We start from the raw sequence: 26,826 nt of genomic DNA, 5'->3' as shown, positions 1-26,826 counted from the left end.
TGATTAGCCTTAATGTCACTGTCTACTGCAAGGACCTTTCAAACATTCTTTAGCTTACTCCAATCAATCAAGAATTCTTGATCTTTTTCTTTTCTTCTTCCATAACTAGAATCCACCAGATAAGTGAATCTTACTATCTGTTCCCTTGTTCCTAAGTTCCTAGTGCATAAGAAACTTTTTTTTTGCCATAGCTGAGCTGTAATTCCTCTGCTTTTGGTATTTGCACAACTTTCTTGCCTTATCTGTCCAGAAATATAGTCAACCTGTCACCCTGCCCTGCACAGTGTGTGCAGGAATCTGACAGAAGACTGTGTTTGAGACAGAACAGGTGAGAAGCTACTGCATTCCCCATGCTGCTGGAGGGGGAAGAATTAACAGATCAGCACTTCTTTCCTTGCAGCTGTCACCTTTTCCATGACTTTGATGGAAGGAAAATATGTAGGTGCTTGTTTTATAAATGAAAACGATTACTTCAAATTCTTTATGTATTTAGGAATGAAATTATTGTAATTTCTCCAAAGAAGCAAGTGTATGTAGCTACGTTAATCACAATAATGCTTTAATAGATAGAGGTTTACTCTGAAGAGTCTGCTAATGACTACTGCTTAGCTGGAAGAACCAGTATGAACCTATTTGATTTCTGAATAAAGCGTGGGCTTTCTGTTAGCTGGTCAGACGCACTAGAGAAGCATCTGCTGCCATGGCAACAGCTGTCTCTGCAAGAGGCAGTTTCTGAGCATCCATCATGGGAACAGGACTTGGAAACCCAATGTCAGGCTGTCCTAGAAAGAACACCAACAAGGAGGCTCTTCTGCACAGTGCTAGAAAATAACACCAGTGGAGTGACATTTGCCACAAGAGAGAGACACTACAACTGAAGCATTACCTGGGAAGAGAAGCAGTGTTCTGGAAATAAAATAATCTAGCTTATCTCCATTCCTTAGCATTTGACACTCTCCTGTATCTGTTGCATTCACAGCTTTTTAACTCAAGGAAATTACATAAGGAAATACCAGAGGCACCTTATGCTTGCCTGATGTGCCAGAAGGTGGCAGAAGGGAAGTGTTTATGGTAATAAACAGTTATGCTATAATATATTACTCTTAACATATACTAGGAAATACTGTGACCTGAAAAATTATTAAAAACAATTAAAAAAAAATGAAGTTACCTGAAGCATAAAATGTCTGTCCTGCGCATCCTCCAGCCTCAAATCCTGATTGTCAAGATGAGATTTCAGACGGATCAAAAACTCATTCTGCCTGTTGATGTCTGTTGCCAAGATCAGGGAGCCCAACTGCTGCTCAATGTCCTGTCTGCAATGAAGGTAAATAAGCCTCTTTAATCATGGAACCATTCAACATTAAGAGCTCAAAACAACCTGCTCTGGATCACTGGAGCTGGCATAAAGCTCCCTCTTTCTTTATGGACCCAGTCTGATCTGCTTGGTCAGTCTCTGCTGGGTTTTGCAGGGTACAACTGTTCTACCTGCCCAAATGGGTTCAAGAAGAATAGATAATGTAGAAGAAAAACGCTTGTTGGCACAGGTTGTTCTGAAAGCTTCTGAAAAGTACTAGGAAAGTACAAAAAAACCCACCCTGAAACAACAGCATGTTACATCAAGAAAAATGCTCACGTCTTACTTCAGCTGCTCAGAGCTGAACGGTGAATACTGCAACTTTGAAGTTGCAGTCAGAGTTGTGAAGGTCTAGACTAAAGTTCTTTAAAGTTACTGATCTGATGCAAAGAATTTCTGGAGGGATATAGAGCTTACTGCTTCCAGGTAACTTGTTTATATTCTTGGTAGGGTCACCTGTGATTTAAAATGTATTACTGCAGTCTGTTCATTGTCTCTATCTTCCATCCTTGGTGGGACTAACACAAGCAAAAAGCTAGCAGCAACTTGGCGAAGGTGTTCATGTGGCTGCGCTTTTTCAGCTTTATCCATAAAGACTGAACCACATTCCCTCAGTGACATGTGAAGTCCAAAGCAGTCTTGATGCTCCTTGACCAACTCCTTCAATTTCCTCTTTTAATCACTAAATCTTTCCATTTTTGGTTGATGCTAGGTAAGATGAAAAATGCCAACAATACATCTAAATAATCCCTCAGCTCTTGCTGGCACTTTCTGTGTTCCTGGTGCTGAGAGTGGCCATTCCACTCCTGTGCTGCAGAAGTGGGTAGATGTTAACAAATACTTCTGCTGTATAACTTTATCTCATGGTTTCTCAATGGCACCAAGAAGGCGCAGGAAGCTCAGCCTGTTCTGAAGCCTGGGCCTCTTTGCCAGAGTGCTTTTAAGAAGGGAGAAGGAGGCCATGGCCTGGTTTCGGTGATTCTGGTGCACACTTACGTGACCTCCTTGGGCAGGTGGGCGAGCAGCCGTGACTCCCGGAGCATGCCGATGGTGGAGCGCCAGTGGTGGTTCTCCAGCACCGACACGTTCTGGCGAGGAACAACACCGACAAACACAAGGATTAGGATGGTATCCACGGCACACATATGGATTTGCCAGATCACATGATACCCAGAGCTGGTTGGACAAGCTGTAACATGAGCCTGAAATGTGTGCTTTTCAGCCACAGCTGGATTAGAGTAATTGGTCTAGATTTCTACAGCTAAGGACCTTGTGCTTCTGGGTGTCTTAGCTAAGGTCAGCCCCAGAGGCCTGTTGTTCTGCAGTTTTTGAATCCTGCTGTGAACAGAGGAGCTAATCTCATCTGAGTGGGAGGCAGTTTGCATTCTAGCAGATTTATTAACAAATAAATTAAAGCAGGAGTGCAAAAGCTTATTTTTACCTCCTACTGATTGCAGGCTGACTTTTCAGCCTCTACAGTTCGAATGCAGAGCGGACAAGAAAAAGAGAACTAAACTGCCAAATTTCCCTTTGAGTCAGGGAACTGCAAACTGCCTGCAGCTGTTCAGTGAAAGCAAGAGGAATTGCAGTACTGTTGAGCATTTGCAGGCTTCAGCAACTTAGTCTGCAACAAATTTTGACTCCTCTTTGTTTCCTTGCTCTCAACTAAGTGGAAGTTAGGTGGGGAAAAACTGTAAGGGAGCTGAAACCCAGCTATCTAGGTTGTCAGTAAATTACAACAAATTTGGTATCTTTTGTCTGATGACTTGAAATTACTATCCTAACACACAATGCATTTTCCCATCATCACTTGTTTAGTTCACAGAGTACTTTCTACCACAAAATGCCTCAGACATGTCGCTTGCTCAGAAACCTCTGTCATCTGTTCCCTGTTTTGGGCAGTTCACAGCTTTTGCAGTAGATGAGGACTGGATAAGAAAAAGAAAACAAAGCACAACCAAACGTTTTGAGCAGGCAGGAGAACAAGGACTCCACCCTGTCACTGCCAGCTGGGAAACTGGAGTGAGAATCCCTCTCTCCAGCCACTGTTGACTTCTAGCTCCCTCACACACAGTCCCACAGCTCTGAGGTACTGCTGCCATAGTACTGCCTTTCCTGTGGGACATGATGTGCAGCTTCCACTTTTCAAGGAGGGACTGAGCAGTATTTTCTGCCTAAGTCTTCCTTATCTTCCTTTGTAGTCCTGTCATATCTGAAGACTGTTCAATAACTAAACATTGCATAAGCAAGATCCAATTTGCATTTTGATCATCTTGCCTAGTGCAAAGGTGACAGTACAAATTGGATTGACTTCCTATCACACGATTTTCCACAACGTTTTTTGTTGCTTCTGAATTCACAGAAACAATGTTGCTTTGGTATTTCTCTAGCTTTGTCTGTTTGTTTCCCTTACAAAAATCACAGATTCGGGGGAAAAAAAAAAACAAAGTAAAACCAAATCCAAAACTTTCAAACCATGTAAAAACTAATTCCTTTTCTTAGGAAGAGCTGATGGACTCAGATCACAACATCAGTTATTCAATAGAGAAATTACTTTTGACAGCAGTTCTGTTCATTTGCCAACTTAAATATCCCTTTTCTCCTTTTGCCTAAATACATCAGGATGGACTTTTGCAACCCTACACTCTGACCAAGAAAAATAACAGAATGTAATAGGACATAATAATGAATTTATTTTTTTTTTTCACCTACCCAGCTGCAGATCTGAATACTGGTCCCAAGACTCACCCCAAGGCCACAGGCTGCCATCTTCCTACTAACTTGGACAAACTCTATCTGATGTCACCTTTGGCTTTTGGGAAGGTTTACACTGGTTTAAGACAGTGCCTGTGTGCACAGTTTCCCGTGACCCTGGTCTGACTGGATCCTTGAAGCATTGTGACCAGGGACATCCCCCTTGGAGCACCCTGTGTCCCCACAGCCCTTCCAGCATGGCAACCTTACTTGCTGTGAGGAGCTGCTGCAGCAGCACCTTCCTCAAAGAGGGAATTACACTCCATGGATCAGCTGCTCCTTGGCTATCCTGAAGGCCAGCCAGAACAGTGCTGAGAAGTGATGTAGGCATCTGAGACCTTTCCAGCATCCAATTAATAGTTACTCATAGGAAAAAGCACACTCAGGGAGTCATCTCAGAGTATTTCCACTTCTCTAAGTTTCTGCTCTTTGCCTGCTGCTCTAAGGGGAACTTCAGATTGTCTCTGCTGCACTGTTTAGTTTCCCACACTGAAACTACAGGGAGGAGGGAAAAGGAAAGGTCATGCTAACAAGCTACAACAAGCATGAAGTCATATGATTCTCCTCTTAAATGTAAGGAGCCAGAATCCCTGAAGTGGCTGCCAGCAATTAGTAGAGTCAGCTCATCCCCCTAGGAACACACTAGTGCTTTATTAAGACTAATTGCCATGAGCCATCTGATCACCCAGGCTGGTGGGAGACAGCCCATGCGGGCAAAGTCTCTGTGCTGGCCTGCAGACCGGGGCTCCCAGCTCTGCTTCACGTGGTGTTCTGGATTTTTAAAAAACTGAGTAATGCAGCTTTGCTTTAAAGGCTGCACTATAGGAAGCTTCTGTCACACTTACATCCCCACCCACAGCAGTAGATTGCTATAACAGACTTCAGGATTATGACAGTTTATTTTACTTAAGCTACCACAATATTTCCAATCTGTTACTTGGTCTGAGCCATTCGAACCACTGCATTCATATACACTGGAAAAAGAACAGTACTTGAAGAGAGGGAGACTTGCTACTAACTAGGTGCAGAGCAAATTTCAATTTTAATTTAAAGTCAAAGGGGATTGACTTTTTTCAATCTCTTCAATCTATTCTTACTCATTGAGCAGTTGGTTTAACTGCATAATGTTAAATAGCCAAAAATGACACTTATTCTTGGAAGTGTTGCTTTTAAGGAAGATTGCATAAGAGTAATGTTTTCACTGATGCCCAAAATGTACCTTCCTATCTCCAGCCTACCTACATTAAAGTTGTAAAGTGTCCTTTCATGGTTTTCTGAAATGTTTTGTACTACAGACATTGTACGTGATCTATCCACACTTCTAAACTTTTACCCTTCATTTAAAAGCCAGACAATACAAGTTAGAAGCAAAGTCTACATCACACTACAAGGAATTTTGTTGTGCTCCTCACAGGAAAACTAAGGGACCTCCAGACCACTAGAGTGACCTTCTATGCTCTCAACTGTCCTTGTAATGCTGGAGACTTCAATGAACTGCTTTTGTCTTTGTAGAAAATTATGACGTGTGCAATCACGTGCAGCAGACCTTAGAAAGCTACCCTACAGATTACAAAACAAACTTTTTTGCATCATAAAATACAGATTTAGTTTGAAAATAAATACTGAAAGCTCCGAAGTCCTTGGTGATGCCCTCCTGAAATATGAGTCTTCTCACATATGCACTTCAGAAGCTGTCAAACACTTTACATCTTTGTCAAGAACTGACCTACCTCATTTTGCAAAACCTTTTCTTCCAAATGTAAATGTAAAGTTTGAATTTAAATGTCAAGAGACATTTAAAAGCATGGAAATGCCATACATGGATAAGTCCACTGTCTCAATGACAGATGACTGGCAGCTCTGTTAAAACTTACTTTCACTTGATCCTTTTGCTGATTAATCCCAGCAGTTCTGTGGCTCTGCTATTTAAAAACCAAAAACCTAAGAACTTTGTTTCAGTTTCAAACACATGTTAAAGTACATGTTTTGATGACTATTCACTAAATCTAAGTTTTTGACTAAAAATGTTTTCACCAAAACTTTTTTCCAGGAGTTATTTTTATTGGCATCCATATACTGTATACTACTAAAAACTTTGGAAACAATGTGGGATCATTTTCAGTTAAAATAACTCAAACTTGCCAGTGAATGTCCTCAAGTAGGGTACTTCATATCTCATTTGCTGTTGAAAGATTGCATTTTCTGCTTTGTCACTGCCTTTTCTAACCAATATTTGTAAGTATATTCAAACCCAAATACCTGAGCAGAAACCACTTCTCCAAGATACCAGTATTTTAGCTGTATGTCTTTCAGATTAGCCTGATTTTTCAACCTAATTATAAAGTACTGTTCGCCACCATTAATTTGAGAAGGAATTGTTTGTACCTTTTCAAAAGACAAGGGGTTTTGTGGAATGGCTCTACTCACTCATCTTCAAAGCAGCCTTACCATTCCCAAAGTACCACGGCTTAGGCCCCTGGCTTTTTTCCCTCTTCACTCAGCTGGCCTAACGCTCAGAAAAGACTGGACCAGAAACATATGGGTATGACATAATAAGCTGCATCAGCTTATGATGAGGCCAATCACAAAGTTTTCAGTGTTTGAGCATAACTGTGCCTTGGCTGGGGCTCCCACAGTCCAGCCCATTCCCATGTCTGAGGGCAGGACAGTTGCACCATTACACAACCAACTTCTTATGGGAAAACCCAAACGTTGCTAGTGTAGGGTAGAAAAACAGAGACTCTCTTATCAAGCAGTAAGCACATTGCAGCAATTTCTCAATTGGCTATGTATGTAGCTATTAGTGAGTCTTCCTCAGGCAGGTTAATTTTTAACACGGGATATTCTGTCTCTGACAACCTCCGCAAAGGCTGAAATTGACTCTTCTGAAGTGGCTGGAAAGCAGCCCAGCGGGAGCGCTGGCTGACAGCTGACTGAACATGATTCAGTGTGTGCCCAGGTGGCCAAGAAGAACAGCGGCATCCTGGCCTGCATCAGGAATAGTGTGACCAGGGCAGTGACTGTCCCCCTGTACTCGGCACTGGTGAGGCCCCACCTCGAATGCTGAGTCCAGTTCTTGGCCCCTCACTTTAAAAAGGACACTGACGTGCTAGAGCATGTCCAGAGAAGGGCAACAAGACTCATGAAAGGACCAGAGAACGTGTCTTACAAGGAGTGGCTGAGGGTGTTTAGCTTGGAGAAAAGGCAGCTCAGGGGGGACCTGATTGCTCCCTACGCTTACAGAAAAGAGGCTGCAGGGAGGTGGGGCCAGTCTCTCCTGCCATGCCTGCAGTGACAGGACCAGAGGGAATGGCCTTAGGCTCAGACAGGGGAGATTCAGATTAGATAGCAGAAAAAAATGGTCACTGTTAGGGTGGTCAGGCACTGAAATAGGTTGCCCAGGGAGGTGGTGGAGTCACCATTCCTGGAGGTGTCTAAGAGGTGTTTAAGAGGTGTCTGGATCTGGTGCTAGGTGAACAGTTGGGTTGGACAGGATGATCTTAAAGGTCTCTTCCAACCTTCATGATTCTATGATTCTATGAGTCTGTGATTCTAAAGGATAGAAATCACTACTAACTCCATTTATTACCTCTGAATTACGGTTAGTGCAACCAAAATTAAGATTTGTTCTGGCAGCAAATTGCTCTTGCACACTGTATATGTAAGTACAATGCAAAGAATAGAGAGATGTGCACATATAATAACAACGTATACATGTGTGTGGAGATTATACTCATAGGACAGTTTTAGATAAAATACAAAGCTACAATGACTGCCATGGGCCAAAATCTCAAATATATTCAAAAAGGACCACAAAAATCAGGCAGTATGGCTTCATTGCTAGTTATTGAACAAGTGAGTCTGTGTTTTTGTTTCAGGAAGTTTTCTACTGCTGCTTGCCAGAGCAGAAAGGATGGATACTAGGTGAAGGACAACTCTGTACTGATCCCAGACTTGTATTTCTCTCTGAGATCTTTTACTGGCTGCTCTTAGAAACAGGATACTGGTCTAGACAGTCTGTGGTGTGACCTAGTGGCTTTTTTGAAGTTCTTTCTTTGTATCTCGAGGAATGTTACTGTAAATGTCTATGACTTCTCCTTTGGTTTATCTGTCTGTCTTCTATTTTTTTTTTAAATGCGGTGCTCATTAAGTGTTTAATTTTACTACAGCCTTATGAATCAAAGGTTTCCTTTAATGCAATACCAATTTAGACCATGCCTGTAGCTTATCTGAAGATGAGATCTTCTTGTCATGATTTTAAATGTCCTACCCACAGTTCCTCATCCCAGGTATCTACAGCAAAAACAACCCAGACAACTGATCTGGCTTAAATGTCTTAAAAAAAAAAAATCCGACATTTCCACCTCTTTTCCTGTATCAGCTTTGCTTTAAGAAGTGACACCCAGTGAGGTGCTTGACTGAAATTGTCCAGACTCCAAAGTGCAGGATCACTTGACCCACATCCTCCCGCTGCCAGATTTTGGCATTAAAAGTTCACTGCAAATTGCTTAAACTCTCCTTGACTGCATTTTTTACGTTAGCAACTTGATGAGCAGTTTTACCTGGTACAAGCTGGCAAGGTGGTGTTTAGTTTTAATCAGAAAGGGTTGGTTGACCCCTGGGTGATCCACATCATGAGCTGCGGCAGCAAGCAGTCCGAGCATGATGTCCGATGGGGTGAGGAAGCTGGCAAGCTGAATCATCACACACATTAATCACAACAAGAACAGGAACAGTAAATATTTTTTGGTAAATAAACAAACCAGCTGACATCATGGCATAATTTGGGTGTGTTGGCATTTGTACACAAACGTCAAATATAAATTTTGTGAACAATGTTTTTAAGGTAAATGTTGAACATACATCTATAAAGATATTATACTACATAATCATCTTTTATTAGAGTTTGTATTTCTTATCTCTTTATTACCCATGGCAATATAAGGATTGTTGTAATAGAAGGGCATTGGCATAGTCTCATTTGTTTTGAAAAGCAAACAGGTAGGCTGACAGGTAGGCATATGTTAGCATCCATTGTAAGAGTTCAGCCCCTCCAAGTATTTAGTAATGCCAACAAAAGATCAGGCTTCAATTCTCTAGCATAGCACTGTGTTACAAAATGCAGAGTTTATCAACTTCTGAAATTTCAGCTTTGGCTGTTAAATATCTATCCCCGTTCAAGTATATGTATTTTATTAGAGAACCTAATTTACCTTTCTAACTTTAAACATTCAAGTTGGAAAACCTCTCCAGATTTTTTTCTGCTACAGGGCTCATTTAGAAACAAAAAAAGGTAGTCTTAGCATTTTCTGTTTGTGAGAGTGAAGCAGTTATTACCAGCCCAATGAGTCTGTAAAGAGTATACAGGTATATGAGATGAAAGAAGCATTCTGAGGTCAGAACTGATGAGCAGTATGGTCCAGGTTCTGGATGTTGTCTGTCCTCTGCACTTCCTGGCAAGAAAGGACTTGCAGATCTTGCAGGAGATGAAAATACAAGAAAGGTGGGGCCTGGTCCTGCCCTCACCACTGGTATATTCTTGTGTAACAAATTGCTAGTTCTAGCAGAACATCCCTTCATTTGAGCCAAGCCAGAAAAGGTTAGTTATGTTCTTATACTGTGGCTCAGCATGGCAATATCACAGTGCCTTCCAGTAACACACAAGGCAACACCACTCTGATGCTGTGAGAACTTGCAGCGGCAGTCAAATACTCATGCAGAGGATACCCTTGCAACAGACCCATCTGAAGGGACTGTTTTCCCCTTTCCTGGTGATATTGTGCCCAATTTGGTATGTTGAAATAGTGATGTGGGGAGCTGATGCTCTGAGGTGGCTCAGGCACAGACATGCATTGCCTCCTTCGGAGTTTGGTGGGAGAAGAGCTGCAGGCACCAGTGAGTGCCTGGGTCACAGCACTCTGCTGGCTGGAGCTCACATGGCAGCACTCAGACAGGATGCCTGCGTGATGAGAAGTGACTCTCACAGCTTGACTGAAACATCTGTAATCTGTAGCCAAGGCTGCTCCTCCCTTGCTGCTGACTTCCAGCACGCCATCACTTTCTGCTGTCTAGAAGTATGTCCTGGGGCTTTTATTTCAACCCTGGGAAAAAAAATCTGAGAACTATCTGAAAGCAACATCAGTGTGAAAAGTTGTCATTACCTTGGGCTCCCTCAGATAGCAGTGCATAGCTTGTGTGACATCAGCGGCATGGACAGCATTGTGGTATGGGTTCTGGCTATGGTAATCGTCTTGAACCATAACTGCGAATCAAAACAGAAAACAAAGATCCTTTTGTCTCTGAATGCCATGGCCACAAGTGGGAACTGGACTTAAAATACAAACTGAGGTTTTGCAGTCAGCTGCCTGAGGAGTTTCTTCAAATAGCCGTAGCTTATTTAAATTGCTGCTTTTATCGGGGTACCTTTAGAGAAAAAATGCATGAAAGGATTTGTGAGGCCCAAGGGGATGTACTGGGTCTAGCGCATAAATCACCTCTTTCTTGCCTTAGTGAAGGCTCTCATTCAGGAATAAAATAAACAAGTAAGAGAGGCAAATTTATCCACAACGGAGTGTAATTATTTAGCCTGCTGTTGTAGGGTAGTAGTGTGCCATTAAGGCAGTACCACCTATTTTACAGCAGCAGGGAGTGAGACCCTGATATCCTGCCATGATTTGTTATTTGAGTGATGAACTACAGGCAAAGGCATTCCTATACCCCCAGGAGAAGAATCAAAAAAAAACCAGCTTTGGGGTATTCACAGCAAAATCTCCAGTGACAATTTTAGTCACATCTGTGTGTTCATTTTAAAATGCCAGTCCCTCTTGCTTCAGTTTGCAGCTCTGGAACCGGTCCAGTAGGACCAGGAGCACCAACCTCTTAACTCTCAGCGCTCTCTCTCAGACAGAAAAATCATTGAGATGTGTGCTTCACACCCCTCTGTTCCTTGCAGCAGTATGTGCACCATTACGTGGGTCAGGGGACAGCACCACATGAGCACTGGGAGCTGCATGTGATCGTGCCTAGGGCGCTCTCCTAGACACGATCCAATTAATCCAATGGAAAGCCAACGGGCAGATTTCCCATGGCGCTCACTGCCAGCATGAGGAGCGCCAGAGAAAGTCCGAGCCTTCTGTCTGTTTCCAGCCACACAAGCATCTGGAGGTACAGTGGGTAATCCCTTAAACTGGGAGTTTAGACCACTAGCTCTAATTGCCCGACTCTCCGCTTCACGTCTGCCCACAGGAGTTAAAACAGCAGGGAGATTTTGTCTGTCTCCGCACCAGAGGAACACTTTCCAGAAGCAACAATTATGCAGTCTTAAAGAAGAGACCCTGCTTTGGAAACTCTGCCTGACAGCCTGAAAAACTGGCATTTAGATGCTTTCAAAAAGTGATGCAAAAAGTAATTGATTTTGGCCAATTTCTTCTTTTGGTTCACTGACAGCATGGGGCTAATATTTCTGTTGGCAGTAACAGCAGCAGGGGCTTTCATCAACACTGTTCAGTGTAGACAGGACAGCTTGATATAATTTGTTAAATTTTGCACATAAGCTTTTAACTGCCCTGGGCCTCAGTGGTCTTTTTGTCACTAAAATAATTACGCTGCACCACAATTGTACTGTGCGCGCGTAGGTTCTGCAGTGTCTGTCTGTCTGTGTGGGCCTGAGCCAGCCACATCTCTGCATGGCATATTTTATTTTAAATCACAAGTGTGACTGTGGTGCTGGGATGCTTTAGCCCAATGCAGAGCCTTTTGAAATCCCTCCACTGACTAGGTACTGAACCAAGTACTTGAGTGCCTGGAAACTGTATGCTGATACATATCATAGTTATCTTTTACTGAAATATTTCCAACTACGTCATCATTTTTACACAGACAGACCAAGCCAGTGCCTTCTCGGATGTTCTACTTAAGCTATAAACTTCATTCAAAGATGGTTGTTGAGGTGTGCACTTACCAAAAAACCTGTGTAATGTAACCATGTCTAACTGGAAATGGTGAATAAGTCCATGCACATTGAAGAGGTGACAAAGCAGTGTTACAAGACTGTTTCCTAAAAGGAGAAAGGAACAACTCTTAGATTCCCTTTACAGGTAGTTATAAACCAAGCAAGGCTAAAAATCTGGGTAATTTCCTATTAGTCAGCTCCTATCACCTCATCTCCAATGAAGTGAGCTTAGATGACTCTCAGGTACTCAGAACTCACTTATACAAATTACTCCTATATGTAATCAAGACTTGATGGAAAGGTTGTACCAATGGAGTGACATCCTTGTGTCTAGATGCCTTAAAGACACGTTTGCTGTTTCAACATGACAGGCAAACTGTGGTTTTAACTGGAAGGAGGCAAACTGATGTAGTTTTAACAAAATCTTCAACAGGCTTGTCTGAGAGCGATATCATTTTCATAATTCAGGTCTATCTTCAGAAACAATAGAAACAAGAGTGGCTTTTCTGCCACTTGGGTTTGCCATACTGTACTAATTAATTACTAAAAATCAGGAGTTTGGAATGAATTTTTTTTATTTTGCATATGGCTGTATAAACATGTAATTAACCGTGGTAACCTAGCTCAGCTACAACTGCATCTCATAACAATGCCACAGACAGGAAAAACGAGTTGCAGCATTTGCAGTCTCAAGTCCCACAGTAATGCTGCACTGGCCTTACTGTAAATCCAATACTGGGAACACTGGCAAAATTGAACCTTACTAGTATTACATGATCAGCTATACATAAACACAGTATTTCAAAAGGTTTGCACTGCTTAATTCAGCGTCACTGTTTCCATAAAAGTTAGAAAAAACCCCAAACCAACCAACCCATACTACACATAAACAAAGCTTGAAGGGAGTCTTTTCTTATTTAATGTAACTCAGGAAGGAAAATAAATATCTGTATGAAGAACATATGGAAACTAACTTGGTCTTGACTACTGAGCAGGGGCACAGAAAGATAATTTAGAAGAACTATGGTTTTGCTTCCCAGGCAATTTGCAATCCTTTTCACTCTTCACTGCCAGTCACTCAGCTGAATGAGCCTCTAAACCAGCTTTTCTCTACATCTTCTGCCCCAACCAAACCTAATTAGACTGGAGTGAGGAATGAGGGATCTCAATTCTCTGAGCAGTACAGAAAGGGGAAAGGTGTGATCATTACTCTCTCTAGCAGTTACCTGATCAAGGGGTAATGTCTGGACATTTGTGGGGAAGGGGGATGGTTTACACGTGTTTAGAGAAAACATTTCACAGATTTTTACCCTCTAAATAAATTTCCTAATTTTTGCTGCTGAACAGAAGTGAGGGTATCTTCACTCAAATGTCTTTAGTATTGATAGAAATTGACAGATTATGGCGATCTGGATTTATTATATCTAACAGGTATATTTAAAGTGGCTTGGGAGTTTCACAGGCAAATGAAACAGAAACATCTCTTGAAAAGGTGACAACAACAAATGTAGAGGATTAGATTAGTACAAAAGCACACCTGAAACATTGTCCTATAGTTCAGGAAAAGCCTGAAAAAGCTCCAGGATGTGATTTTAATAGAGGTTAAATATGGCCAATTTCTCTTCAGTAATTTGAACTGGAAACATTTAACAAACTTTATGTATTTTAACATATGTATTAACAATTAATTATGTATTTTTTGACTAGTCATATATGAGATAGAGTAAAATAAAGACTTAAAAAAAATTACTTACCATTTGTCAAGCGATCAAACAAGAAAATGTCAAAATCCCACATTCCCACTTTGGATAACATATGCTGGAAAAAGCAAATGTGAAAAGGCCAATGACTGGTATGTCACAGTGTAAAGCAGATTTTTATTATTATTCCACATTAATCAGTCACAGAATTGGTTATTACAGCTTTAAAGTTTTTTTTCGAGAAACCTATAGAAGTCATATTTGAAATATCAGAAATCAGGCTCATGTGGCTGTACTGCAAAAAATATCAGTTGCACTTTTAACTGAGAAGGTTTTGAACATAACAGTAAAAATGCCTCTAAATGGAACTCAAAACAATGAATAATATAAACCAAAATATTATGAAAATATTCCCTTTTACTGTACAAATGCTTCATTGTTTCTTCATGTCCCCAGACTTTCAAGTGCAAATTCTCTTAGGTTTTAAAACACTTAATAGTGTTTTAAAATCTTAGCTCTCATTGCGAATATGAGTTACAATGTGCTAAACAAAGAAGTACACAGGAATAGCTTTTATAAATTTAGATACAGTGCTACTGTTAAGCCCACTCAGACATGCAGAGGAATCCATCATTACCTACAACTGCAGTGTTTTTACAGCTACATCAGTTGAGTCAGGAGACTGATTGTGGACTACCTCTATGACCCACAGTGATGTGTGTGTGAATGAAATACACATTCACTCCCATCTCTAATCTACATTCAAGCAGTTCTGGACTCTTAATTTCTAACATCTGCCTCATAATCTCCTCCAGCAGAGAATAAAAATCACCTGGGCATATAATCCCAACACAATCAATTGTGAAAGTTTTGCTAGAAAATACCATTCAAAGTAAGTGTAAGAGCTGCAAAATAAGATAATTATATTTTTATCAGTGTGAAGTTCGCAGTCCATGCTCCACACTTCCTAGCCTTTGCCACTGTGGAGAGCTATTGTGGGTTTCCCAATAGTTATTCCATAGCAGATGAGAGACGCCCATCTTTTTTCAAGTGGAAGAACTAAATGCTGTGTCTGGGCTGCACTTAAATCAGTAACTTAACCTGAAATCCTTCATTCTTTAATAAATCCACATTATAATTTCAGTTGTTGGAATCTGAAAATGCTGAGTAGATTTAGCAATGTTTTCTGTTGCTTTGAGACCTAAGCCTTTAAGGCTGTAACCACAACTGAGGAATGGACAATCTGTTTGTTGAGAGGTAGGCACTAACGTGGGTCATTTAAGAAAGATCAGTTAGGAATTTGGTTACCTGAAGACTAAAACAAAACTGACACTCTCTGTAGCATTATTAAAAGAAATGGAGAGTTGGAGACCTGTCTTACCCTTGCTTGCCCAAGGTAGTCCTCATCCAGTAGGTAGAGAGAGGCTTGTGGTACAATTCCACGCAGTAACCGGGATGCATGGAAGTATCTCTGGAAACTTAACAGTCTTTTCACTTTCTTCTTGGTGCCGACTTCCCCTGAGAGTGCACTATCTGTGAAAAGCAATCAGCACAGAAAGCATCAAACCCGAGGTGATGGACGACATTGTCAGCTTAATATGAGAAATATCAAACACTTTGAAATAGTAATACAAAAATCATGGAGCTCACACTTCTTGCCAAGCCACATGAAGGAGCTGTATTCAAATCACTTCAGCATAATATATTTGTTTATTTTAGAGAGGAAATATGTTCCAGGGAAGAGGATACTATTGTAGGTTTTGGAAGAGCTGAGTTCAGTACACTGCCTGCCACAGCCTTTAATGTGATCCAGCCCAGTCACTGGCAGGAAGGGGGTGATACATCTCCTAACTGCAGGTGTTAGGGAAAGCCTAAATGACTAGGCAGAGCTAGGTACAGGAAAGCTGCTCTTACCCTCTCTGCCTCTGTTCCCTAACTATACACCTGAAAATAACATTAATTAATTTGATACCTCACAGGAGGTGTCATTGGAATATATTAAAAATTGCACAGCACTACGAGGTGATCTTGGGTATAAAATCAAAAAAATCATACCAAAAGAGAACTCAAAATACAGTTTGAGAACACAAATGTGTGATCCACCTTTGGAAAAGGAAATAAAAGAGAGAAAGAAATAAGAATAGGTTCATAATCCTACTGCATTGTCTGCTGTCATTTCTACATATTAAAGCAAATTATAAATGAAGAAAATATTTCACCTGTGCAATGAGGAAAGCAGGTATATTGAGATAATACAGGTATTTCTGGTTACACAACAGAATATGTTCTTTTCACTCGGTACCAGGATAATTCTAATTCCCTAATGCTGTATTAGGAGATTTTCATATAGGGCTAAATGAGACACAAAAACCAAGGCAGTTTTTATACAGTGATTAAATTACTAATTAGAGTAATTAAATTACCTTATTGTTAGTAAGAAAATTATGGAGGCTTTCTAAAACTCATAATGGTATAGGGTAATTTCATCTGAACTTTTAATAGAACCTCACACTCAGCTGTGGTGTTTTCATTTTGCAGTCTGGTATAAGTTTTGGAAAAAAGAGAGGACAGAAACTGAACAGCTGGCCAAAGGTAGCAAGATACAATACAGTTTATTTGTAAGACAAATCTTGCAAGAAACTGAAGATTAAACAGTCCTTTGAGAGAAAAGTAATGATTTCTTTGTAAGACAAAGTTTTATTTGTAAGACAAACCTTGTAAGAAACTGAAGATTAAACAGTCCTTTGAGAGAAAAGTAATGATTTCTTGAGATAAGAAGCTCCATAGCAATGCACTGGTTTAAACAGAGCTCATGAAAAATATCTACACACTGAAGCTGACTCTCTGTTTTCTATTTTTCCATCTCTTTTTATGGAAAAACACTGAATGTTTGTTCTACTGTGACATTAAAATATCACTTTGCACACTGTTTCTATGGGTGGTATTATTCTGAGAGGATTTCCAGAGAAGTCGCTAAGGTTTTTTTGGATCATGGATGGTTCAGGATTTGATTTCTCTAACAGCAGCAAGCACCCTCTGTAGCAAACTTCTTCCTTATTAAGTAATCCAACAGCTACTGAACGGCACCAAGTCAGTAACAACATCTAAAAACCCATCCTTACATACTGAGGAGCAACAGAACTTCCAACACCAAGTAAGCCTCATGGTTCTCATGTGCAGCCCAAAGACCTCACTGAGTTTTAATAATATAAAAGCAAAAAACAACTTCATTGCATCTTGACAAGCCATGTGGTTTCCAGAACGAAAACAGTAACAACACCACTACTGTACCAGCCTGAAGGTCAGGTTTTCATTTATGATGTGCCAGCACCTGCCTTGATTTTCTCACACATTTTAAAAGCTGGAACAATTTCGTGGCCTGTTGAAGGAGTGACTAATGTAGGTGTGAACAGTTACCCAGTGGCAGCAACACGTGGAGGAACCAAGTACACTTGTTTTCTTATTTCTTTTCATTTATATAGGGCTGCTATGAAAGGGCTGGCATTCAATTTAATTCCTGGATAACAAAACACTCTTAAAATTAATTCACTTTTTAAACTTCTGTTAGCTGTTTCTCAACTTTCCAACTTTCCTATTTCCATCTTAGCCACAAGCTGTCACTACTTTCAGGTAACAAGTTTAAAATTTAAAGTACAAAAAATTCACTTTTTAACATTAAAAATTAGAAGTTGCTCCCACAAATTTTAATCTAAGTTAATATATTTCTTTTCAGTTAAAGACAGATGACTGAAATCACCACCTACACTCTCTTAAACTGTCTTTAAAACTCACACATAGAGTTGCTGTGGATGATCTGAAAATGAAGGTTTGGCCTCAGTCCCAACAAGCAGCTGTACATTGGATTATGAAGAAGTGTTTATTTTATCCTTTGGATTACCAGATCATTTCAGTAGCATAAATAATACTTGCCAAAGCACGAACAGGTCAGATGGAAACAAGTAACTTCTTATTACGAAACATATTTTCTGAACTGAACCACCAAACTTGCTGCCCATTGCTCTGTATGGTTGTCATGGGTCTCAATTCAAATTTAGTTATCAGCAGACAGCACCCCTGAAACCTGACTTGATGTTTCAGGTGAGCAATGTACTCTAATATATTCTACAAAAAAGATTACCCACAATAATCTGTATTTTCATTCATAAGGGAAGAAGTTCATAATACTGATACAGAATTGTAGCAAATGTATTTTTAAAACTGGGCTCTTGACAGGACAGCCCAAATCCAGCACTGCAGGCTATCCACATGCAAACTCTGGATGTCAACTTAAAAGAGTATCATGATGCTTTGGGTCATTTTAGTAATAACTGATTTGCTTTTGACTCACAGGACTTATCAGCTGATTGCTATGACCTATCTCAGATTACTCTGACATCCACAATAATGTGTTTTATTTTGATGGTGTCTTGCATAAAATTGGACTGATGCTGCCCTTCTCTGAACACAACACACCCCAAACAAGTATAATCTCACTAGCATTTTCCCTTTCCCCTTCCCATCAGTGTCAAACAAAAAAAAGGAAAAGCACAACTATATGAAGTTGAGGGAAAAAGGTAAATTAGAACAGAAGAGCAAAAGGCAATGCAGCCAAAAGTGAACACTTAAACTCTGCTCTCGGCTCAGCAGTTGCATCTGAATCTCCCAGAAGCAAAAAGCCATTCCCAACATATGGGATCTACAAGCTGACATAAAATCAAGATGCATTTTTAAGATGAAATTAAGGATTTATGTGAATGACTTACAGTAAAATGCTGAACATACTATTTTATTGACAACCATAAATTTCAATTTAAATAATAAATATAAAATTTTGATGATGACACATGTTACAAGTCATACCGTGCCTTCAGATGAAACTGAATTGCAAAGTAAATGAATCAAAAATACTACTGCAGATATCCCTGAACTTCAGCTTTGGAACTATGGATACCAGAACATATGCTATAGCATCTGGTTAAAGGCCATGATCTGCAAAGGTCATATGGGAAGGATTTAGTAATTATGGGCAATTTTGAAATGAATGTGAAAGACAAACAAGAATGTCTTTTGTTTATACCCATAAAACTTCCCTCCAGAACTGTGTTTAACTTTAGTCATTGTGGCAACTTTTGAATGTTTTGCTCACCTAAAAAACTCCATCTCTTAAAAGATGCCCATTCTCATGCTACGGAGCGACTGCCTAGCGGAGGGTGGCAGAAACCCTCCTTTGTACACTGCACAAAGCTACTGTATGGATTACACAGACCTCTTGTATGAATTACACACATGTTTACGGAAGTGTTTGTGCAAGCATTCCTCACAAAGCTCAACCTCTGCCTTCAAAAGCTCAGCTGGCCTGAGCTCGCAGCGTTTCTCCCGTGTTTTAGCAGGCAGCCAAAGTGGCTGCATTTTTCTCCAGGTAATTGGACAGCCACATCACGCAGGCACGCACAGCCAGCAGACCATGGGTGATGTCTGCATTCCTGCTCGTGGCCCTCAAGAGGTTAATAAGCTGCAGAAATCAATGGCTGCCTTCTTTCTCCCAACACATCTCCTCCAGTTACACAGATCTTCTCGCCTTAAATTGATCTATGCCTCGCTACACACCAACCTCTGTTATTTCAGGAAAAGAGTTTTCCTGCACTGGGAACTGCTACCGGTTTTATTTCACATTTCTTTCACACTGCTGCACTAGCACGTGCCCACAGGCAGCATGAATATAAAAATTATGGAGGTTATGCTAACAATGGTTGAGTTAACATCCAGAAATGATCACATAAATCAAACTTGGACAAGGGTGTACTTAACTCTGCACCAGACATTCATTACATTGTTACTGTTCTTTCAAAGTAAACAACCTTTGTTATGCATTCAAATAAAGCCTCTGAGTTTTTCTTCACAGTACTGCCTTTTGTTATTTTATTGCACTTCAGCGTACAATAAAAACAGGTCACCCAGCAGCATGAGTGGATTAAAAAAGGGCTTATTAATTTTCAAAATGAACGGATTCAGAAAAGAGAAATGTTTTTTTCCTCTTCTTTTCTAAAGGATGCAGATTAAATCAGGTCCTCAAGCAGCTGCCTTTGAATCATATAATTTGTAATACCCTTTCCCCTCTTCCAAGGATGCAAAGGCATTTCATATACAGCCACTGTATGCCTGAAGACCCAGGCAGGACTGGTGGGAAAGTGCTGGGGTATCTGGGAGATAAGGTGAGAGGGTGAGTCCTGCAATTTAAGCTCAGGACAGCCTGCAAACAGCAAGGACTCTGGGAAACAATTTGTCTCTGGTCCCACAATTTTCCACACTGGTTCCTGGCTTGACAGCTGGTTAGAAAACTTCTCTTTGTGAGCCTTTGTGAGAGATATGTAATTGACTTGGGAAGAATAACTGGTGTTTTTCCTTTTTTTGCACATAAAACTATGCCATGCATTTACATCACCTTTACTGAAGTCTTGTTTGGCATATTCATTGCATGCTTGGTTGCTGAATTTTTCTTACACAGGCGAGTGCATAGCACTAATGATAGAAAAAAACTGCTGTGCCTTCCTAGTATCTTCTTATGTTACAGACTTATCAGTGTCCAAAATACAACAGCAGCATTAGTATGGGTAGTTGAACTAACACCGGTGATCTAAAAATTAATGACAAACTTAATGTTTTAAATTTGAATTTTGTAGAATGCACTTATCAACTAGAAGAACAGAAAACCTCTTCTCTCTGCACTGTCTAGGCCTTCCAGATACATTCTACCTTGTAGTCCAAATGGCCTTCAGAAAGAAAACACTGAGGTTTTGAGGAAAGGCCTGAGAAAATGCACAAACCACCAGAAGCCTATGTGGAAGGACTGTCACTTAAAAGCTTTCAATCTGGTGTAGAAGGACCAAGGAGCTTAGATGAATACCCCAGTTCTATGTCTCAATCACCTGTGTAAGAAACTAAAGAAGACTGATTCAAAATTAGCAAGATTGTGTCAATTTTATCATCTGAATATACACTGGTCACTGCAACTAAGAGGACTGAGATGAAGACCTTGCACTATATCCTATCTACAGATAAAAAAGTGTTGTTCTGAAATCTTGTAAATGCAGGAATCTTTCTGAGACTTCCTCAGACTACACAGAAGCCAAAAAAGTTATTACAAACACTTTGTTTTTACTTGCTTCTCCAACATCTAAAATATTCTTTGTTCCTTGACTTCTGAAAAATTCATTCTTAGAGATCAAGTGCTCTCTGCCAGCTGCCATTGTTTATTTAGGTTGCAACTGCATTATTTCTCTTTAGAGGGGCAAACTTTTTTTCAATGAAAACTTTTCTCACAGCAGAAGCTGTGAGAAAGAGAAAATGACCCTGAACACATCAGAGAAAAGCAAAAATTTAGAAGTACAGCAAAAGAAGTTTAAAATTTTCTGCTTTAGAGTAAAAATTTTGTTCTCCAGCCACATCCACAAGCACACAAAACCAATGCAAAGCCCTGCTTAAAGAGGAGTCACTTGTGCTTCTGTGGCTAGAGTGAGAGGTTCTGAGAAATCACCTTTCTAGGTGACCTGGCTCTGGAGTTTCCACTTCTTTGAACATCACTTGAAGTGATGGTGCCTCGTTACAGCTGAATTTCCAACTCATGAAGTTCCTGCACAATTATTGGCATTTTGAAAAAGACTAGTCACGCAGTTTGCTCCCCATCCCAAAATACATTCTTTTCGATACTGTTTGAAAGAAGTTAAGAATTATGCTGATAATTCCACTTATATACTAAATCATCCTATTACAACAAGTTCTGGAGAAATTAGGGTTTCAAAGACCATTTAAATAACAGAATATTAGGAACGTAATAACAGGAAGAGGAATAGAATAAATCAAAATTTAAGATGAATTCAGATGTGTTTCTTATCAGAATTTGAAGCCTTTATTTGGGCTATCACTCATCTTTATGCAAACAAACACTTTGGCATCATTTTATTAAGCCTCCTCCAAGTTCTTAGGAAATGGCATGTTATTTTCTGGTTTGTCACAATCTCATTATCATTTCATTATGAACCTTTACTTTGACACTTCAATCTTTGTACAGCAGTCAGGACCTTTGCTTCCTAAAACTGTTAATGTTCTATGGCTGATTACAGTTTCCCCAACAGGAAACAGTGCATCCCCTCCTCCTTCACTCCCCTTGAGAAAAAAACAACATAACCTGTAATAACAGCAAACCCAACCTTCATTTATCACTTTAATGATCCCTTCTCCTTGTTCTCTCTCTTCCTCTGGTCATTTGGAAAGTATCCTCAGTGTTATCTTCAGTAGATCCTTTCCCTTTTCTAATCAAGGAAAAGGAGGTGGTGTGGCAGAACGGGTCACGCATCATTTGGCAGCTTTTAAAAGGACATCTTCAGTGAACTGAATCCCAAGTCTGTACTAAAAAGTTAGCTACAAATGAGTGTATCAGGTCAGGTTTGCTAAGACTCAGTGTGTGAAGCACATGCAGGCTTTTTGTTTGTTTTGCTTGCTTTTGTTTGTTTTGAGTTCTTCTGACGCATTCATAACCCAAAATGATGGATTTTGTTGGCATATGAGGCCATGTGCATCTATTGGTTTTACATTCTAGCTTTCATTTTTCTGCAAGTGTGGCATTAAAGCTAAACAAGGAGCATGAATAGCAGGAAGTCCATTATACTTTTCAAGCAAACTCTGTTATTAAACTCTTCCTCCAAAAAAAAAAACCCCTTTCTATTATTTGATGAAAAGGGTGAACCAGATTGACTTCCAATGATACAAAGAATTTTTTAATATAGTGAGGGGTTACTGGAAAAGAGAACATTCTCTGTGCTGAAGTATTAAGAGGATTCTAATTTCTCTTCCTTGAATAGGTAACTGATAGCAAGGCCACAGGCTGACCAGTTCTGAAAATGTTCATCCCATTCAAACAAGCTAATGTGATTAAGAAGCCTATGTGTCTTAGGGATGATGATGAGTATCTTTTGGATAGGTTTATCTACAAGGAACTAGGAGAAGTATTATGCAGAAATAATGCAGACCTCATAAGATCTCTCCCTTTCTAATATAAAAACCATCTGGAACTTTGGACTCATCTCCACAGGCTGGGCTGAGTTCTGAGTAATCCAATCAGCCCTTGAAACTTCCTCACAAGACTTTTAGTGTCCTAATTTAACCCAGGTCAGAAATATCTAAAAAAGCATCTCTCACTCCCACTTCTTTTTCTAGCCAAAGGCAACAAAACAAGGCGCTTAACCAAACTCTTTTTAACCTCACTCAATTGGGTTCAGGTTACTTGATGGTTCAGTTTTGGCTTGGTGGCTGTGGTTAAGTTTTATTTTCCCTGGAGATGGGCCCTACCTGAAAGCCCTGGAGTGTTCAAAATTCAAACCCAAAAATGAATGTAAATTTTGCAATAGACCCTTCTGTAGACAGGCAGAAACCACAGATTCAAATGTCCACAGACTTTGGTTCTTTGAGATGGAGACATTTTCATGACTTCGTATCTTCCCTTACTAATCCTGACAACATGTTTTATTTCTCCAATACCTAATTCATCACATTCCTGCAAAGTATGTGATGAATTCACTTTATTTGCAAACAAACTGAAAACCAGAGTATTTTGCTTGACTCAGAACAGACACAAATCAAGGACAGAGATGGAATGTTACCTAATGTGACCATTTATCACCATCTGGAGTTAGAAGTATATAATCTGTAATAAATTAATTTGCCATGCTAAGCTTAAAGCAGGTGGGGTTCTCTGGGACTCAGCTTCTGCTTGCATGACCACATCAGGATCCTAAGTAATACAGAGACATACCTTTGGAATGTCTACAGACATGTTTTGACATTTTGCATATTCTCAGATCCCACTCTGTGCTCCTGCTGTGCAAGGTGTAAGAAAACAGGTATCTCCCTGGGTAACACCACTTGGGTACAGAGACTCCAACTTGCAGGTCACATATATAAATACTGAAGTGAATACTGAAGAAGGGAATCAAATATAGTCAATTAAAGGCAAATAATTTTGTTGTTTGCAAGCCAAAATTTAATCCAGATAAAAGCTTAGCATAAACAAGATGGGAACGGGAGAATTTAAGTCTTAAGAACCTTGTCTTCTGGCTTGCTTGACAAGCAAACTTCTAAATGGCAAGTTACTTATCACAGCTGTAATCTATGTTATTTTGTTACTCTACTTGATTGACCCTGGCAATAAAACAAAGTATCCAACATAATTGCCATAGGGTGAGGTCTTGCTTACTGCTGCATGTTTACCTACAAGTCCAGATTAATCACAAGGAATTCCCTCAAACTTTTGAGTTAAGGCAGTGAAGAAGTGTACTGTCATAGCCACCAAAAAAAACCCTCATAATGAGATAATAAAATCCATTTAAATCAATGCATATTAGTCACTAGTGAGATCTGCTTCAATGACTCACTGAGCAACTTTATGAATCAGAGAACTAAATTATTGCTTACCATAGCTATGCTCCTTTATTCCTCAAATCCAAAATATACTCTGCTAAAAGGAAAATTGGATTAATTTTCACTGCAGAAGTGTTTTGAATTCTAAATTATTACCCTGCAAATATTTAACTCCTTTTCTGTCCTGTGAACAGTAAGGTTCATTTAATTCACTGAAATGTGGAAGTGTCAATGAGTTGCCAACATAAATTTTGACCTGCACCAGGTTCAGTCTCAAGCTTGAGCTACCCAGTTCAGAGTCAAAATTTCCTAAAATTTGTGAGGTCTTGTTTGGAATTAATTGAAGACAAAACTATCATCCTATCTTCCCATAAACCTATAGGGCCGTGCAAAATTTGTATCCCTTATTTTAGGAGTCCTCCCTCTGCTGGGGAGGAGCTGCTACACGGCTTCCCCTCAAGCTTCTGACTGGCTGCCATCAACAGAGAGCAGAATCTGGTGGGTCACACAGGTCTCCACCACATTCACTCCTCAGAGAACAGAACCAAGGAGTTCTCAGTGACACAGGGGTATTTTGCACTCAATTTTGTATTCCAGAGTTATTAAGAGTCCCGAAACCCACCAGTGCAGCTATGCCTTGGAAAGCCTGCAGCTAGGCAGAGGAAAGACAGGAAGACACTAAAGCCCTGCATCTCCCCCAGAGAGGATTCTGAAAAATCCTCATGGTCCTGAGCGCCTGGCAAAGACAAGGTGAAGCAACACTAACTTTCTATATACTGCAGAGTCACCGGGGGAATGTGTAGATGGCATCACAGACTCAAACAGCAAGAAGCCAACATCAGTACAGTTGGCTTTGATTAGGGCTACAGAAGATCCCATTTTCAGAGTCAAGGAAGTTTTCCTATCCAAAAAGACTTCAGGGTGTCTTAAGTTACACAGAGACTTTACTGTAGGACTCCAGAAAAAACAGAAGATATGGTCTAGTCAGTGTTAACCTTTAACAGACAAAGTAGGGAAACATCCACTAATTTGACTGAATCTGCACTTAAAAAAAAGTTACATATAAGTAATCTTTAGTCTGACATTAAATATCAATACCCTGTATTTTTTTTACATATGAATTTACATAATGGATGTCAACTTGTTCAAGAATGAGCTTCAGTGTTTTCTCTTACTTTAAAACAAGGCTGGTACTGTTTTTTGGAACAGTATTTCAGATGCAAGATAGAACAGTTGCTATTTAAACTCAGTTTGTTAGTGAGAAGCTGCAGTAATGTTTATGCTGCATTTGTTGATGAACTCTGAGAACATTTACTATAACATTTCATCTGCCTCTTCCCTCACTCTTAACATTTTTCAGTATACAGTTGCTGCCTGCCAGTTACTGCCCCCAAACAAATGCAACATGGTGACAAAATTTTATTGCAGGTATTAATTGGGTACTTTTCAAGACAGTGTGCAGTGGTGGCATTTATATATATTTCTTTTTGATAGGATGGGCAGCACTGTGTTTTTTGCTGTTTATGTGGTTATGTTTTTTGCTACTTCTGCACAGCAGGAATGGATTTAACAGAAAGATGTAGATGAACAAATATTACAAAAGCCTGTTTATTTCCTGGCAAAACACATCTGCATGCTCTAACACTGAGCATCTTCATTTACTTGTAGGTCAGCAAGTGAGCCAGGCCCAGTGTGCACTTGCCAGCTACAAAATCAGTAGTCAAGTGTCTAGAAATCCCACTTCATTTTGCACCAAAAAATGGAGGCAACACTACTCCTTAGAGAGAAAGTGGTAAATATACAAAAACCTGAAAACCAGGGAGAATCTAAAATCAGGATCACTGCTTTCCCTTACAGAGATCATAATCAGCCAGCCATACATTTCAGGTTATGGAAAAGCAGTGAAAACAGTAAGCTGGAGGTCTCTGAGAGAGAGCATAGGAGCACAGAACTCCCAGGTTCCCTACCCTGTTGGACCAGAGGTGCACACACAAGGAGGCATCACGTTTTAGGTTCAGCAGTTATATTTAGAGTGGTTAGGTGGAGTGCCCTGCTCCTGGCACGATCAAAGGCTGAGTATTCACCAGAGCATCCCTCGCCATGGATGTCTCTACACAGCCCACGGATAGCAGCAGCATTTCCAAGAAACTGGCAGGATCTGGAGGATGCCAGGACTCATATACAGGGGCTAGAAGTGAAAGCCCTATAGCCAGAAAAAAATCCTGAAACTATTCTTGTGTTCTTCCTTCTCCATGGGTAAAGAAACTGAAAACTCTTTCGAAGTTTAAAAGAAACCAAATTTTATATAATGTATATGCATTCGAAATAAAAAAGAAGGAATCAATTTAGTCACGTTTGAATATGAATATATATCCACTTCTACTTCATGAATGAAAAGTGGTTTATTTGCTCTCAGTTTTTACAAGGGCATGCATGACCAATACTATTTCCAGCTAGCCTACACCTGATTTTTCTTCCTGCTTTTCATCGGCAAGTCAGAATAAACTGTCCTCAAAACTCTGCTCAACTAGTAAGTTATTCCCTTTGTCCTGGGAAAACTGATGGACCCATCTTACCCCCTTACGCCTTTCTACCTCAGCCATAGCAAGCTCTCTGATGGACTTACAACCCAGAAAACACCTTTAATCAGC

At 40.1% G+C, this 26,826-nt stretch overlaps 1 protein-coding gene across 2 annotated transcripts in view; it reads right to left on the bottom strand.

Annotated features, from left to right (window-relative positions):
* Positions 1 to 26,826, bottom strand: part of PDE7B (phosphodiesterase 7B) — a 170,427-nt gene that overhangs the window by 10,636 nt on the left and 132,965 nt on the right. For both annotated transcript variants that reach the window (XM_058801586.1, XM_058801585.1), the window contains 7 exons: positions 15,144 to 15,295; positions 13,817 to 13,880; positions 12,072 to 12,167; positions 10,273 to 10,373; positions 8,674 to 8,805; positions 2,354 to 2,445; positions 1,172 to 1,316 (listed from right to left, as the gene is read on the bottom strand). In XM_058801586.1, the coding sequence (XP_058657569.1) occupies positions 1,172 to 1,316; positions 2,354 to 2,445; positions 8,674 to 8,805; positions 10,273 to 10,373; positions 12,072 to 12,167; positions 13,817 to 13,880; positions 15,144 to 15,295 (782 nt within the window). The remainder of the gene's footprint in view (positions 1 to 1,171; positions 1,317 to 2,353; positions 2,446 to 8,673; positions 8,806 to 10,272; positions 10,374 to 12,071; positions 12,168 to 13,816; positions 13,881 to 15,143; positions 15,296 to 26,826) is intronic.

This window comes from Ammospiza caudacuta, chromosome 3, assembly GCF_027887145.1.
Source record: "Ammospiza caudacuta isolate bAmmCau1 chromosome 3, bAmmCau1.pri, whole genome shotgun sequence".
In the NCBI taxonomy this organism is placed as follows: domain Eukaryota; kingdom Metazoa; phylum Chordata; class Aves; order Passeriformes; family Passerellidae; genus Ammospiza; species Ammospiza caudacuta.
This window is presented reverse-complemented; position numbering and strand designations above follow the sequence as displayed.